The sequence below is a fragment of the Prinia subflava genome, chromosome 4, assembly GCF_021018805.1.
Source record: "Prinia subflava isolate CZ2003 ecotype Zambia chromosome 4, Cam_Psub_1.2, whole genome shotgun sequence".
Classification (NCBI taxonomy): Eukaryota; Metazoa; Chordata; class Aves; order Passeriformes; family Cisticolidae; genus Prinia; species Prinia subflava.
Window position 1 is genome coordinate 16,710,265 of NC_086250.1, and position 16,497 is coordinate 16,726,761.

At 40.2% G+C, this 16,497-nt stretch overlaps 1 protein-coding gene and 2 long non-coding RNA genes across 4 annotated transcripts in view; 2 read left to right on the forward strand and 1 right to left on the reverse strand.

Annotated features, from left to right (window-relative positions):
* Positions 1-489: 489 nt before the first annotated feature.
* Positions 490-16,497, reverse strand: part of KIAA1549 (KIAA1549 ortholog) — a 141,405-nt gene continuing 125,397 nt past the window's right edge. Inside the window, exons 15-20 of one of the 2 annotated variants that reach the window (XM_063395664.1) lie at positions 16,130-16,274; positions 14,289-14,522; positions 13,240-13,292; positions 9,752-9,897; positions 7,750-7,904; positions 490-2,968 (exon numbers count right to left, since the gene is read on the reverse strand). In XM_063395664.1, coding sequence (XP_063251734.1) covers positions 2,714-2,968; positions 7,750-7,904; positions 9,752-9,897; positions 13,240-13,292; positions 14,289-14,522; positions 16,130-16,274 — 988 coding nt within the window. In that variant the 3' untranslated portion in view covers positions 490-2,713. The remainder of the gene's footprint in view (positions 2,969-7,749; positions 7,905-9,751; positions 9,898-13,239; positions 13,293-14,288; positions 14,523-16,129; positions 16,275-16,497) is intronic. The other variant, XM_063395665.1, reaches the window with a different exon arrangement.
* On the forward strand, positions 2,975-7,743 carry LOC134549745 (uncharacterized). The gene is made up of 3 exons (XR_010080169.1): positions 2,975-3,933; positions 6,152-6,243; positions 6,796-7,743. It is a non-coding gene; the product is annotated as an uncharacterized LOC134549745 (long non-coding RNA).
* On the forward strand, positions 7,911-9,765 carry LOC134549744 (uncharacterized). Its single transcript, XR_010080168.1, has 3 exons — positions 7,911-8,577; positions 9,008-9,042; positions 9,626-9,765. It is a non-coding gene; the product is annotated as an uncharacterized LOC134549744 (long non-coding RNA).

Consider the following 16,497-nt stretch of genomic DNA (forward strand, 5'->3'; position numbering starts at 1 on the left):
TTCCTATATGAAGATACAGACTAGACCATACCAATTTTTTGGACACTGGATCAGGTCCCCAGCCAATCTGAGAACATAATGTCCAAACACAGCTTTCTGACTTTTTGTATTTTACTGTCCTGTTGAAACTTTTAAAGAGGGTTTTCTTCATCAGAAAGCTTCTTTTATTTACAAGTACATATTTATCCTGTGTTCTTCATAAGATTAGGGATTGAAAAGAGAAATGATACACATCCAAATATAAAAAGATGGCATTTCACAATAGCATAACCATCAATAGCAAAAAGATGAATGAGAAATGGCTTAAGTACCTCTAAATTTCAAAGCTCTGATTTCACAGAGAACACATTGTTCTTAAATAGCTGGAACCAGATAAAATTAATTTACCTTCTAGAAGACCACATTTTCTTGAAATGAAGTCACAGTAATGTGCTAATATTGTAAGCATTGGTCTCTGAGCTCAATACAGAATTAAACTGGAGAAGGATGTGGGGTCTGAAAAAGATGGTTTTAATGGGAACACTTAGCAACAGTCAGTCTTCAGTGCTGTCAAAACGACCAAATGAACACTGCCTGATACACTCTTCATTCTTCAAAACCTGGCATTTTGCAGAAGTATTGGCAACATTCATGTTTACAAAGTTGGCAGAAAACAAATGTTTATTTTTATCCTAGAATTATCACACAAAAAACTTAAAAAATTCAAATCATAATGACCTGTAGGTACTGCTGTTACAACTGTGCTGGTGTTCTGATTCCTTTCAAACCTCAACCATGAGGGCTTTACACATAGGCCAGGGAACTGGAAATTAACTTACACTTCTTCATTACTCTAAGTCCCTCAAAAGAGTTTCATACAGCATTTTGATGATCATAGGTAAACAGAAAAATAACTGAGCTTCCTAGTAAGAGGGAAACATACCATCTCTTCTTCCACATCAGCAAGCAACTGAGGTTTTGGCTTCGGCCACGAGTATGATGTACACACTTCACAAATAAGGTACAGAGGTGACTTCTTCCACCACGTCCTCCCAACTGTTTTTACTTCAGTCTGAGTTAGTCCTGTTGCCTTTACTGAACTGTGCACTGGAGCCAGGAGCAGATGTGGTAGCCAAAGGCCACCACACCATACCAGTGTTACACACCTGTACCTCACCACTGCCATTTCTACCCCAGTAAGTGAGGCAAACGCAGCCCCTGCCCAGCTGCCCAATGCTCTCTGTGGCAGATCTCTGTTCCTTAGACCCTTGACCACTGCCATCTGCTCGTGTTTGAAACACCTACACTGTAGCACCTAATGCTTCTGCTGTCCATTGCCCTAAGGGAGGGCTCCCAGCCCTCCCCTCCATCTCTGTGCCAGGTGAGTTCACTCTAACCTGAAAATGAAAACACTTCAACCAATCATGACTTAAGCAAAATGTCCTTATGTATTATGTCAGTTACAGTTATGCAATGGCCAATATTAGTAAATTCGTAGCTAATTTTAAATTAAAACTCTGAAAAAAACAGCGACAAACAGTTCCATGGCACGTACCATTCTTACCATGGGAATAATGCTTACCCTTTGTCCAAGGGGACAGTGGGAACAAGTATAAATATAGAAACTGTCTCAAAACTGCAAGTCTAAGCCTATGTTAATGCTCTAAACTGTCACTGACTTCCACTAAAATTATTCAGATCCAAACATAAGCAATGATTTAGGACATCAATTTATAACATAATGCTGGTGACCCTGTACCAGTCAGGCTGGATTTCTGTCCACAAAGCAAACTACAGAGTGGCAATAGTTTATCGCTGGTCTTGCAAGAGCATTTAGTATGCAAATATGTTTTTTAAAAGATTTCCCCAAATTCAACTGTGGCTAAGTATCCCCCTTCCAGTTTTCAATAATTTTTAAACAAATTAGATACCAAGCCCTTTCTGTTTGGATGCTTTGCTTTGTTTTTCCAGCCTGAATGAGTCTACAAATATTTTCTTAATTATACAAGGCCAATGTTTCACTTTGCAAACATTGAAGATGAAGGAACACTTGAAGCTTCAGCACCAGAAGGAAAACAAGGAAGAGTGCAGAGGGTAGCTCCATTCAGAACCACAGAGCTGTAACAATTATCATTCCAGTTTGATACAAGTAACTCATAAAGACTTTTATTCTAAGTAGTCCCATTGTTTCTGACAACCAAAGTGATTCTTATTTGAGATCGGACCTTCAAGACCCTTGAGTTGATACAGTTTGTAATCCTGCAGAACAGCAACACAAACCAGGTCCCCATAAGCACTGGAGAGATAAGAATACTTGCAATCTCTTGCAAAATGTAATCTCAGTTCATTCAAAACTTCCCCTACTTCTTTAGAAAAAGGAGTCTATCATTCTTGGAGACTGTCCTGTCTTTTGCTGTTGTTGTTGCTGGAGTACTGAGTTCTTGACCTAAGGTTTTATTTATGTGTTAGCCCAAATGAGGGTAAGGAGAGAAGAGGAGCACCGTAATATTAGCAGATTAATTAATATTATTTGTGATGACTCTGATGATGTTTCCTGTTTGTTCCCCATCTCTCCTCACTATTCTCATTTTGCTGCCTTTTTTGATATTTCCAGAGTGCTGTCAACAGAGTCATGGAAGTTTCTTCCTTTGTGAGAACAACATTGCTGATTTCCTCTTAAGTCTTTGCTTCCATAGGAAGCAGATACCTGGCAGATTTGCAGTGGAATGCTAAATCAACTATGGAAGTTCTGCACTGTTGTCTGTTTCTGAGAAAGTCGCAGAAGTTCTTCTCTAATTGCTTTGATAAGAGAGGCTGATGAGTGACCTGGCTGGAGGTCCTCAGTGGAACTGGTGGTGTAGCAAAGGCCCTGGCCCTGAAGGCTGTTGTGTGGAAGCTGAGCAGGAGGTGCTGAGGGCTGCCTGGCTGAAGTCCTCGGCATCTGGAATACTGGTGAGGAGGAATATTCTTGGTGTCCATGCATATGCGTCTGGAAAAAGGGAGAAACAATTATTGCACTTTCTGAATAAACATGATTATCTCAGAAAAGACAAGAAAGCAAAAAGGCAAAGAACAGGGGGGAAAGCAACATGGAGATGCTTCTATCTGCTGCAACGGTTCCTCTGTTACATGAATGAGTGATGTCTCTTATGGAGCACAAAACAACAAGTGTACACAAAATCCTTGGACTGCCTCAAGTTCAGAGATCCCTTTTCTAATCTACAGTATGTTTAGGAACTGAAATGGAAGGTGGAGGGGAGAAACCCCACAGGACCAGAAATAAATAAAATTGGCTTCTCTTACCATCCACTTCCATCAACTTCCTAAAAGACACCAGGCAAATCACTTTTTTCCCTGGCTGTCATTTCTCCTCTTTATAAATAAGCAGAAATACTATCTCCACCTTCTTTTTTTCTGCCTGCTTTTCCTGTTCAGACTGTACACTTTTGGGGACCCTGTGACTGACCAGTGCCCAGGAAAACACTGTCAACAGAAGACGCAGCAGACGAAAACTACTTGGATTTGAAAGATTAGATTTTTCTATACTCCACATCTGAGGAATGCTATCCCAGCTTAGGGATAATCGTTGTTTCAGGGCAGGAAGGGGTTAATCCCACCTTTGTTTAGTTACATACATTTTCTAACAAAACAAGAGAGACAGAGAACAAAAGCCCGAATTTATGGCTTGTCTTTCTGCAAGACAATCTGCTTACACTAAAACAAAGCATGGATTTACAGTACACTGGGTGACTGCACCAACTCCCAGTACGGACACAAACAAGGTACATTTTGAAAATCTAGATTGCAGCTGACAACTCTTGCCTCGTACTGCTGAAGGCTGAGAGACAGCCTGAAGAAAACACCGGACACAGAGGACCTGAACGCACAAGGGGGAGCAAAGCAACGTAATCCCCTTTCAGGGGCAGCAGCAGATTGAGACCACAGCCATCACAAGTCAGTGAGCACTACCTTTCTCTGGGGATAAGCCTTAAGGAGTAGCAGAGAGAGCAGCCTGATGGGGGAAGAAAGGACAGCAAGGTCAGCTAGAAGAGGATTGGGGAGCGAGGGGAAGACATAACAAAGCAGAGCCTGAGAAGGATATGGGGGACCTACAGCGACAGTGGCAGCAGTGTGCAGGGAACACAAAAATGCATGGGAGCAAGTTCCTTAACACCTCTCATACTACAAATGAATAAACTTTAAGCCATTTTGTATAAAGTAGAATTAATAGTAGATTCAGAGTCTCTTGTGCAGCTCACTACAGCACTCCTCCTTTACACAGTTAATTTTGGGAGACCGATTAAGGGGAAAAGAAGACTGATAGGTAAAGGTTTTCCAAGTAACATCCTGTCTTATTTCTTATAAAAGAGAGGTGATTTCAGTATCAGAGAGGAATGAATGGGTCTCTTGATTTTCAGAATTATTCATTTGGCAGTGAAACCTGAAACTAATTCATACGTGCAGTCTAGAGTTGGCAAACCTGACAAGTACTCTGTGAGTTTATAGAGAAGAGAGGACATAAAAAAATATTAAAAGGAAACACTCTTTGATACATGAGTCTTAAGAGCAACCTAAATTATGTTCAGGTTACTTTCACATTAAAATGCACTACGGATTCAGCTCCTATCTCACTAAATTACCACCATAAGAATTGTTTCTTAAAGGAAGTTAGGGAGTCTGATGACCACACTGGCTGTTTTTCACAGTAAGTTCATCAAGGTTTTCTTAAGTATCTCAGAAAAAGAAAAGAGTGTGTTTCTGTGATTTCAATATAGCATCAGAATTAAATAGGCCTGTAAAATTTCAATACCCCATTGAAAATGGGGTATAGAAATTTAGAAACCTAACCTCTATTAACCTACAAGAGCAAAACAACAGGAGCAAAAAGGCTGAAATAATTTTTGCTGTCTTTTCTAAACTTCTTTACTAACAGAAACACACAAACATATATTCTGTAACATATATGCGAAATATATAGTTCTATATAATATTTATATATTTTGTATTTTTATCTAGAAACTTATGGATAATTAACAGCAGTACGAAACAACTGACAAAAATATCTTTATTGAATCCTCCTTCTTAAGGAATGAAGATTTATGAGATGAAAGTGTAAATTTGTTAATCTCCATTTAATACCTGTTGAACTCTGGCCAATTTCAACTGAACAAGATGTATAAATATATGCACAGATATACATGTGTATATGTGTATGTATGAACAAATACATAAAATTCACAAAACCAGGTAACTAATTAGACATAATCTGGTTTGTTATAACCTTATTTGTTATCATTGAATCTACTTCTGAGTGGCAGAAAGGTCAAGTTAGGCTGTGCCCTGCTGGATCTCTTAGCCAGCATGTATCTCACAGGGCCTATCTCAGGGACTTGAAAAACAACTAAGTTTGGTGAGATGTTTTCTCCACTAGAGTGGAGAGCTGAGTAGAAAAACAGTGAAAGGGAAGGAGTAACTTTGGGGAAACACTGGAAACCTGGAGGAAGGCTTGGGAGAACAGTGGAAAGCTGCAGGGGACTGTAGATGCATAGGAGGTGATGCCAGGTGGTGGAGGGAGGTGGAGATATGCAAGACACTGCATCCATCTGTAAGAAGCCAGGCTTCATTTGTTCTGCTGCTCAGATGAGCACTTGCTCAGGACTGCATTTTGTGTCAGCTAAGGAAATGCTGTCATTCTCCTGGTTGCCCTGGGCCTCCTGGATGGAGAATTAAGGTGAATTGATGGTACCCTGCACACTGGCTTAGGGGTGGGAAGTACAAGTGAGAGGTCATATTCCAGCAGAAAATCAGGTATTGATTTCAGGAATAGAGGGATGAGGATACTGTGAGGAAAAGCACTATTTGCAGGAAGACAAATGCAGATCCCTCTGCAATTTGTGGGCAAATTTCCAAATTTCCAAGATTTCCATCTTTCTAAATGCAGAGTTCAATTTTAGAAACTTGCTCAGAATGAGGGAACAGTAAGACAAGGTTTGCATACGATCAGTTGAATAGTACAGCATAAGGAACATGACTGTCATTAAGTAAAGCCTCATTGCCAAAATGAGGAAAGACAAATTTAGAGCTCTGTCCTAGTGAAAAAAATCCAAACTGTGAAGGTAATTATTTAATTACAGAAAGCTACAAGACCAAGGGTTGTTTTTTTTTTCCCCAGGGGGAAGAAGCCTTTAAAAAAAAATGCTCACAGGAAAAAGAAAGTTCAGGCAATATGTGAGCTCTCCTACAACTAGATGACACCAAATTCAAGTAAGTTTTAGCTCATGATCTCCTCCTTTTGTCTGTTTTTAAGTAACAAACTGGAAAAAAATCACATTGCAATAACATGAACTGCAGTGACCAGTGAGCAAAATGTTCTGTCAAAGCCAAGGAAATCTTTAAACTGACGTGAACCAAAAGAAAAACAGCCTGGATTTAAATGACCTGAACAGGAATACACCCACAGATCTAGAAAAGCCATTTTCAGAAAAGAGAAACAAATGTAAAAAGGGTCAATAAATGGTAACCCAGAGATGTCTCTGAAGATGGAAGTCGAGACACTAAGATCTCTCATGCAAGTGCTCTTTTCGATGTAAACCTAAATTATGATCTTGCATTCAAATGCCACAGTTTCAAGCACAGAAAGCACATTAAATTAGGGAAATAGATCTTTTGGCTTTGACAGTTGAAGTTTTTGAATAGTATCAAATAGTGCACCCAGTTCTCAAAAGCCTTATGCTGCTCCTCTTTATTTAGAGTGGAGGCAGCTCAATTTCACCAAAATCTAAAGATATGCCCATCTCGTGTTTCTTTTCTGCAAAGCTATGTCATGATCATGCAATACTGCAAAGATACTTCAAGTAATGTGAACACACACTTCATAAATATACAAAAGGAGGAGATCCTGCCTTCTTTCCTCTAGGAAGAAACCTTGAGGAAAGAAGATAAGACCAGAAAAAGATAATTTAAACTAAGAAGCAAAAGAAGAAGCACAATGTTGTCACTCTCAAGAGTACTGCAATAAACCTGTCACAGGTCAGTCTGCTCCAGGATGCAAGTACACCAAAGAGGGACTGGTAGCAGGCAAGTGTCTCTCTCCTGGCAAGGACATATACTATCTTCAAGCTCACACATCTGGTTGAATCAGGAATGTCAACCTCTAGAAGCACTGCTGCCAAGAACTGAAATCACCATGGCTGCCTGGGCAACACAGGTGAATGAGTGTGTATTCATTTACCACATCCTGCTGACTCAGGCCAGGTAAGGAACTTGTTTGGAAACACCTCTAATGTTATGTGCAAGTAGGTACCTTTTCCTACTGCCCTGACTCCTGCTGTTAGCACTGACACAGAAGATAAAAGAACTTTATGCATACAAAATAGGATGTAGCCTGGTACAATTTAATTCAATGTTTTCTAATGACAATGATCTCAAAATACAAAAGTGTATTTCAAAGAAGGAATGGAAAGCAGTATCCACCTCTGCTGGAGCTCAGAAGCAGAACTGAATGAACTGCAATTAATGGGTGAAGGCCTCGAGTGAGGAAAAAAAAAAGGTTAGGGTAAAATGAGAGAAAGCATTTAGAGAAGCAAAGGTGAAAGAACAGCAAGCAGAATTCAGAAGAGCTAACAAGGGTTCGAAGAGCAAAGCAAAGAATGTCAGAGAAGCAACTAAAAGTATTCCAGGGGGGAAAAAAGTTCCAAACAGTAATGCAAGAAAAAAATACCCAAACATATCACTACTTTGGAAACGATGCAAATGTGCAACAGTACTCACTGCATCTCGCCTAGCACATTCATCCTCTCCACGATACTGGGGCCACCCTGGCCCCCCCGGCTGGCCATGCCCTGCTCTGCCTGAGGGGATCTCCACTGGTTGACCTCCGATCCTGCTAGCAATTCCCACCTGAGTGAGGTGCTGTATCTGAGAACCTTAAAAGCAAATATTGGTTTTTTTTCATCTTTATACACATTCAAGTTTGCAGGGCAGACACATGATAACATAAAACTTTGTTGGAAGCAGGAGACAAGAAGAAAATGGAGCTCTGTTTCTGTGCAGTTAATAAAAATCAGCAGAAGGAAGGCTGTCAGTGTGGAATAAAGACAGAGGAGTTATGTGCATTTCGTGCAGTTCACGTGAGTGCGATGCATTTCGTGGCACTGCACTGAAAGAAGAGGTTGAGATACATGCATCTCTCACATGGGCTACTCCTCGTTCCTAAAACATGCCAGCCCTTTCCTAACCGTGCTTACTGAAAGCTCTGGCAATGCTTTCACATCAATTACTCAGCAAAGAGAAGACTTTTGCTCCTGTGGCACACCTTATGCGTCACACTGGCAAGCAAGGCCCTAACTCTGCAGACTGCCCCCTGTTCCACTGCTCTGAAGAATAAAATACATGACTACGTAAGAGCGTGCTTCTCTCAGCTTTGCCTTGTGGTTAAATATTAAACAATGCTGTCCTTAACTGAGGAGAAGGTCAGAACACACTGTATCTCCTTCCAGCCCAAAAGCTAACCTCCTCCTTTCTCCTTTTCCTTCCCTTCCCTCCCTCCTGCTGCTTTCAGACATATGCAAGGATAGCTGCCACCATTAACTGCAACAGGTATGTAATAACATGCCAGCTTTCCTTCATTAATTTTCTCCCACAGGGAAATGTAATTTATATTTATATTCTTAAAATCACAAATAATACTTTATTATTCATTAGAAGTGAAACACATTTAACCCAGAGATACATAAAACTGTGCATGTACAAAAGGGGAGGAAAAGACAAAAACAACAGCGCGATTTACGTGATGGACAGTTAGATCACTTTCCTATTTTCTCTCAAAATCCCCCAGAATTTGACAAGTTCAATATTTACACATAATTATGCTGAGGGACAGAAACTAAATATGTGAAGTATCTCCAAACTTTAAAGCAGAATCCATATGAACATTTAGACAATAGTGTTAATCAGTGAATAAAATAACCCTCACTAAGCTGCAATAGTTACTACATTCCTACTATTTTCATTCATTTAACATTTACAGGGAGATGAGAGCAACTACAAAACTGGGCTTCTGATGTAAGTACACGACCATATTTCCAGTCTTTTTCAAGGAAGAAAATATTTATCTGGTAGAAAATTAATTAACATTTGCGTAGCAATGCAACATTTTATTCTTAGAAGTGTTTGCTGCTTAGCTGCCATGTGATGTTACCTTCTTATTCAGGATAGCATTGGTGACTGCTACGAAAATTACCTCAACCAAATCAGGGAAGGTGATTTCATGTGGGACAGCAGAAATAGATAATTCAATCTAAAGCTAAGAGATACTGCTTTAATGCATACAATTCTACAAAGAGAAATAAGAAACATAGACACAGAGAAGTATTAAAAATATTTGCTATTTAGCATGCTGATTTGGGATGCATCAATTAGTTCATTTAGCACAAAAGGAGGAGTTTGAAATGGAAAATTAGCATACATTGTTATCTCTAAAACAAGTAACTTCTCATTCTTAGAGAATGGGGTTTCGTGAAAATATGCTTTGTAATAACCAGTGATTGTAAGAGACTAAAAAACAGACAAAGCAATTCTTTTTTCTGCAAGGTCCTGTCAAAAGTAGTTGACCTCACTTTGTGATCATTTTTTTTGGGGCATTGAGGACAAGAACCACGTATCACATGGAGCAGCTGAAGGAGAATGATGTCATAATGGTGACCTTGGCATAAGAACAGATACAGGAAAGGATCAGTTATTTTTCTGCATATTCAACTTAAGTGAAGTGTACCTGCAGTGCTTCCAACTGGCCGTGGCCGTGCCACTGATGGCATTTCCTCTGAGTACATCCCTCTGGAGGAATACTGAACCTCAGGGGGCGGCTGCTCTCCGTGCAGTAACTCTGCAGGCGGAAGAAATCCTGGCCCAAAGTTCTGCCTGTGGAAAAGGACTCAAGATTAAAATACGTGAAATCCCTAATTAGAAACAATAACACAGGTATGCCTCATACAGCACTTCTTTATGCCTTTTAATGTAATTGTAACCTTCAATGTTGAGGAAAATATCTACATCTGAAGAATATGTTTTAACAAAATTTTACACGAGTGTTTTTCACATGTTGCAGTCTCCTCAGTGCAGAGAAAAAAGTTCACGGATCTTGAGATCTTGTTTTCTCCTTGGGGGAAACACATATATTAAATGAAAAAAACCAGAAAAGTAAGACTTCAGCAGTGATGTAGCTGTTTACCCCAGCAACAAAGCTGACTCTACCAAACAGCTTCTAGGCACACACTTTTGGTCTAAACCAAAACATAAACTGTGTTACATGTGTATTTTGGGAACAATTTTTACTTCATGAAGTATTGTGATAATTTTTCAGGAAGTTGTCAGAACTGTGCTCTTTAAGATTCATTAAGTGATTCAAAGTTGTCATTAGCGCATATGAAGAAATGCAATGTAAACTGAAATTAATGTTTCCTATCAATCAGGCCAGTGCTGGTAGTCACTGTTATATATTTGCTAGAAAGAGTTAACAACAGAAACCGTAATCCTGTAATCTAACTTCACTAATTGTATGGGTGTAAATGAAGCAAAGCGAGACAAGTAGCCAAACTCAGGCACATCACAAAGTGAGGGCTAGGGATGAATTTTCTATGCCTTTTACCACAATGGCATCTTAGCCCTCCTAGGCTACAGTCTGCACGTAACCTATTCCTCAAGATCTCAATTTTACACCCCTTTGTTTTACCACAAAATCCTGTGACTGCATCTAATTCAGACTATTCGTGATTTGTGCTTTATTTGGAAAACTACCTACCTACATATGACAGCCAGATAGGAAAGAAAGTTGACATAATAAATTGCCTAATAAAGCAGAAACAAGTAATTGTAAATAAAAGTACCAGCTATTTGGCATGCAGTGTTACTAAATGGAGGAGGTTTAAGGGCCTCAAGCTGTAACAACCTCATTGTGAAAGTGCTAGAATTTCCCCAGTTCCCTCACATACAAGTCTCACCTGTCCACTCAGCAGGCCCAGAGGAAACCATTTCCAACCACACAAGCTAGTTAAAATAAATGCTTCAATGGGTAGGTAATTTTTAACAACATCACTTCTGTAATCAGTAAAGGATGTGATCATCTGGCCCTTTATGCCTGCAGTGTTGAGCTAGAATTTTGAAGCTGATGAATTACTACAATTTTTGATGTTGTCTAAAGAAAGTATTTTTTCAACATTACTGCAAATGTATTCTTTTTGTGCCAATTTTTCAAGGACAAGAAGTAAATTATTTATTGCTGATGTGTTTGCACTTGAAAAGTTCACATTTAATAAGGTTTCACCTTCTCAGTCTTTTTGTAATAGATAGTTATAGTTTCTCTTCAAAGTCAAAGCTCAACGTGAGAGTATAAAACCAGAATACAGCTCTGCATCTGTATCATACAGGCTTTCCAGTGCTCCTTCCTATTTCCAGACTGAAACTCAGCTTTCTATTTTTGCACATCCAAAAAACCCCCAAATTATCTCAAGTTATTTAAGTCAGAAGATACTGCTCAAAAATCAATTTTACACCACTAATCGACTACAGCTCAGGATATCTATCTCTGTTGCATTATTCAATATCCATTTTCTGGCAAAAGCTGTTCATTGTTCCTTTATGACTGCCTAGCTGTTATGTGACCTAGGTCTTTTACATTTAATTTTTTTCCCCAGGTTGGTTCCACCCCATTAAAGATGCTGATGTGTTATTACAGAGAAGAGAACAGTATGCTCACCCAACTCCTATTCCATGTTTAACCCAATGGACTATGACACTGATACATGCCACCTAATCACACTGTTTTTCCTTCCTCTAATTGGTGCACTGCTTTTATCAATTTGTTAATCTTCAGATTCTGAGAATAACTCCCACTACACAACCATGACAACTCTTTCCTTGTTTTCTATTGACCAAGCTTTAGGAAGCTTTCTGTTTTAATGAAAACTTAGAGAAATTCCTTCAATGACTTTGCAAATTGTTAACTTAATCTGTTGACACTGGCAAAGCCAGCATTTGAACTTTTGTGATTTATAAATTCAGACTGCCTATGCCAAAGAATGATAAACTTTTGAACAAATAATGCTTTTTGAAGACACTATCTTGCTCATGTGTATTAACATGGACTACAGCACTTTCATGATTAATTTATCACATTTCCCCTGAATATGTAGCAGGACAACAAAGACAAAATCTCCTAAATAACAAACAACTGGCTATGCTTTACACTGGCAGTCTCAAAGCTCATAATGTTCAAGGTAACCTAAATTACAAAGAGTATACCACATGTCATTCTGTTTGCCATTTCATGTATGCTCCACTCACACTGAAACTGTTACCTCCAGCCAAGAACTAAGCCAAATGCTTAAAAACTCCTCCTTTTCTACTTGGTCTTCTCAAAATCAGATTGCAGAACAATAAAGGAAAATTCTTCACAGACATTTTACCATTAAGTTTCCAAGGCAGTGAAGACTTTGGTGAAGTCTGATGAATGACATGAATAGCTGTGGGATTTCATCTCACATGGTGAACTCTGAGAAGGTAATGGGAGAGCAGCACAAGGACAACATTTTATCAGCCTGGCTGCAGCACCTAGAAGAGGGTGAGATAAATCTCACCCCAGTGAGCACCACGACTCATGTGTCCAACTTCAAATGTGGTTAAATCACATGAACCAAATGTGAATTAACAATCACCTGGACAATGGTTTCTCCCCTTTACACAATTCTCCCACAGCAAGGGCAGGAGAAGATGGAAAATTTGTTCTTCCCCTGATTTTATAATAATAGGGCTGCAAGGCAGACTTTCTTTGTGAGGGTCACTGTGCTCTGTCATTTATTCTCAACTTGGTTAAAAATAGAATGAATCTGTTAGTCATATGAAAGCTGTTGTGAGTGAGTGTTGCCCTGAGGATACAGAAACAAGATGAAAGCAAGAGTATTGGGAGAATTACATGCATCTGAGTAACTGTTTCAGGCTTTCCAAAAGCTCAGACTCGGTGGTTTACTGAATATTGGAAGGATATCTCTATAGCTGAGGGGCTAGAAACACATTTCTTTTTAACAGAGGCTTGGATTCCATATAGCATGCATATGCTCCATAAATGCTTCATAAATAAATAACACAGGCTGGATCTGGACTCCTGTCTCATTCATACAGTACTTTGCATAATAATATACCAGTGCCAGTAAGAAATCTGGAGTAATTGCAAAGAAAATAATGAAAATTTTATCAGTGAAAAGCTACCTTGATAGGAGACCTGGTGCTGCTGGCGGAGTCATTCCAAATTCCATGTATCTCTGTCAGAAGAATGAAAAAAACCACCAAATTAAAATCAAAAGTCATATCTTGAGAAGTCCATGGTCAGCCTTTTAAGTGAATGGCAGAGCTCAATAAGCCTGTACGTAGGACTTGATGGCAGCCAGAAGAACTTAAATTTTACAAAGGAGCACAACAAGATCTGGGAATCACTGCTATAGGGCTACAGTCTCTTCTGTGTGATCGTCTTAATTTAAAAACCCTTTCAGAAATGCTTTTTCTCACTTGCAGAAGATCAAGAGCTGCTCCAATGTCTACTCAGCAAAAAACCAAGCTTTGCATTTGGAAATCTTTTGACCTCAGACTGCAGGAGAGACCACAGGGCTCAGACTCATCAGAACTTGGGATGACCTACAAGATTATCCACGTGTTTTAGAGCTCCATCAAAAGCAAAAAATCATACATAGAAACACTGCTTCCCTATCCCTCACCTCCTGAAAGCTTTTGGATATCATGCTGAAAAATACAACCTATGCCAAATACATTCTTTTTTTCACTGTCAAAGTAAGAACTACCACACATATTAAAATAAAAAAAAAAAAGTTTTACTCTTAGACATAGCAAGACTCACTTGTGAAAGATCCTAACTGGGAAGAACTGAAATTATCCTAAAGGAAAACTCCTATCTTCTCTTGTGGCTGACATGGGAAAAGGGAAAAGAAACCAAACAGCTCGGAAAGCGAGTTCACCATCTTGTAATGGTCATTTCTGAATTCTCCTCGTTCCAGGAATGTTCAGTATTTGTGGTAAGTCTTGACAGCAAGGGCACAACAACAGTGCCCATGGCTCAACCAGTGCTAACTCCCTGCCCACAGAGGCCTTTTAAACGCATCACAAATGCGTTGTTCGCTGCCCGAGATGGGCTGGGGGTGATCCCCGCTGCGTGCAGCGCTCCCGTCCCTGCCCAGCGGCGCTCCCGCGCCCGGTCCCTGCCCAGCGGCGCTCCCGTGCCCGGTCCCTGCCCAGCGGCTCTTTACCGGCTGTGCTGCCGACACCCCGGGCGCAGCCACGGCCGTGGAGTTGGCGGCCTGGCTGCTGGGAGCCACCAGCGCAAAGGCGTCGTCCAGCAGCGAGTGCATGGTCTGCCGCGCCTCCTCGATGGACGGCTGCGGGGGCACGTACTGCGACACCGGGTGCGAGGGCAGGCCAGGGAACTTCCCCAGATCCGCCGAGGACGACGTCTGCGGTTCGGGAGGCAAGTCGGGATCGGACTGGAGGAAACAGAAGGAAGGTGAAGGGCAGCCACAGAGAAGATCTAACCAGCTTCCGAGCCCCTACGGGCCTTCAGTCTGAGCAACACAGTCTTTGCCAGAACCACAGCACCTGCCCTTGCCCTCCCCACTTCTGCATGCACGTACATAACACCGGCAACTCAAATACTTCAGTGTGATCTGAAGGACTCTGCTCTCAGGTAAGGCAGCAAAGCTTCGTCCAGGAGTTACTCAGCTATAACAGAAATCTTGTGGTTTGCAAGCTCGTAATCAAGTCATGCAGAGAGAGTTTCTCTACTTAAAAAACCCCAATCAGCTCTGTCTACATCTTTGACTTCTTTGCAGCTTTTGCAGTTCTAAGAAATTAATTGTCTTTAGTTTATAACTGACCACATCAGCAGTAACATTAAACAATTATCACCTCCTAGAAAAACCCAGAGAGGAAGCTGTTAAGGAACTAAGTGGTTACCTGCATAGAACTTGAACTTGGGTGCATCATCTGAATGGGATTCATGTAAGTGCTTCATTGCAGCAATACCTTAGGCATGCATCATAATTACTACCTGGGATCTTACCACATGGGCTTATTGTTCATCAGTGAGAGGAAATTAAATGAGCTTTACAACAGCAGACTTATTATCAGAGCTCATTCTTACCACTGCATGCAGACTGCAAAATCAGTCGTCAAGAGGCACAAGCCTCTACTTTATTAGGAACTTAGCATTCTGAGCAGTCTCACTGCAGATGCCAAAGGGGCTGAGCCTGCTGTGTGCCATGTCTTAATTAAACAGCTTCAGATGATAATTCATTCTACTGCAGCACGACATTAAAATCATCACACTCGTGTTTGTTTGAAGGTAAAGGGAAACTGCAGAAATCGACATCAGAGTCACCTGACCGCATATGCAGCCAACAGTGAAATTCTTAAAATTACTAAACCATCTTTAAAGATAAGAACTGTCCAGGGGCTTCCAATATTAGCATTTGGCTTCATGAAATTTGCTTAGAAGTGGTTAAAGATGCCTAAATACTGTTTGTGACGTGCATATGATTGAACAGAAGTATTCTCCAGCGTCTTTCTTTTTTTAGATGAGAAATGAAATTAATTTTCAAGACATTGCACTAGGATTGTTTCAAGTTACTGTAGTACAAAGACATGTTTCTCTGTCATTAATAATTAATTCCTGCATTTGAAAGATGAAAAATTTCTCACAAAAAGACCTGAGTCTTCCATTCTGTAAGAGCAAAGGATGAAATTTTCTGTAATATATAAATATATAACATCCAGTAAATTCGACAAGAGTGAAACTATGTACAAGATATTGTGGAACATGTCAAGTACACCTTCATGTGCATAACGCAGTGGCATTAATGAAAACAAGGCTTTGGTTCTTGGCCTCTGTGATATCAAGGAATGTTTGGCAGAATTTTACTGCTTAGTAATGACAGACTGCCAATGAAATCCTTATTTCACTTTGATTTACATGCTAACTACATGACTGAAACTAACCATATCACATGGACCATAAACAGAAGGCCAAAAAGCTGTCAATGTCACAACTGTCATCATTATCAGAACATTCCTGCCATTCAAGAGACATACATACAATATATGCAGAGTTATTGACTCCTGGAGGCCTTTTGTACGTCCCATCACTGTCAGTTGTGATTAACCTGTCCTTCTCGGCATCAAGCGGGCTCCCGTTTATCTGATGGCGACGGCGCTGCTTGGGAGAACGTTTTGCACGAGAACTTAAAAGGAAAAAAATAAAAACCAGAGAGAGAGACACAGAGGTAATCACATTTATTTTTGAAATTTTTCTTCGCATCCCACTCAGGGTTGAACTCCTCTGCCCATTTCCTTCAAGTCACCCTTGCCTCAGCCCCGTTTCTCTTACATTTCCCAGTCTTCCATGCAAGTCCCATTAGGTAGCTCAAATCTCTTTCCTCAAGTCTCTCTTAATAACACACTCAT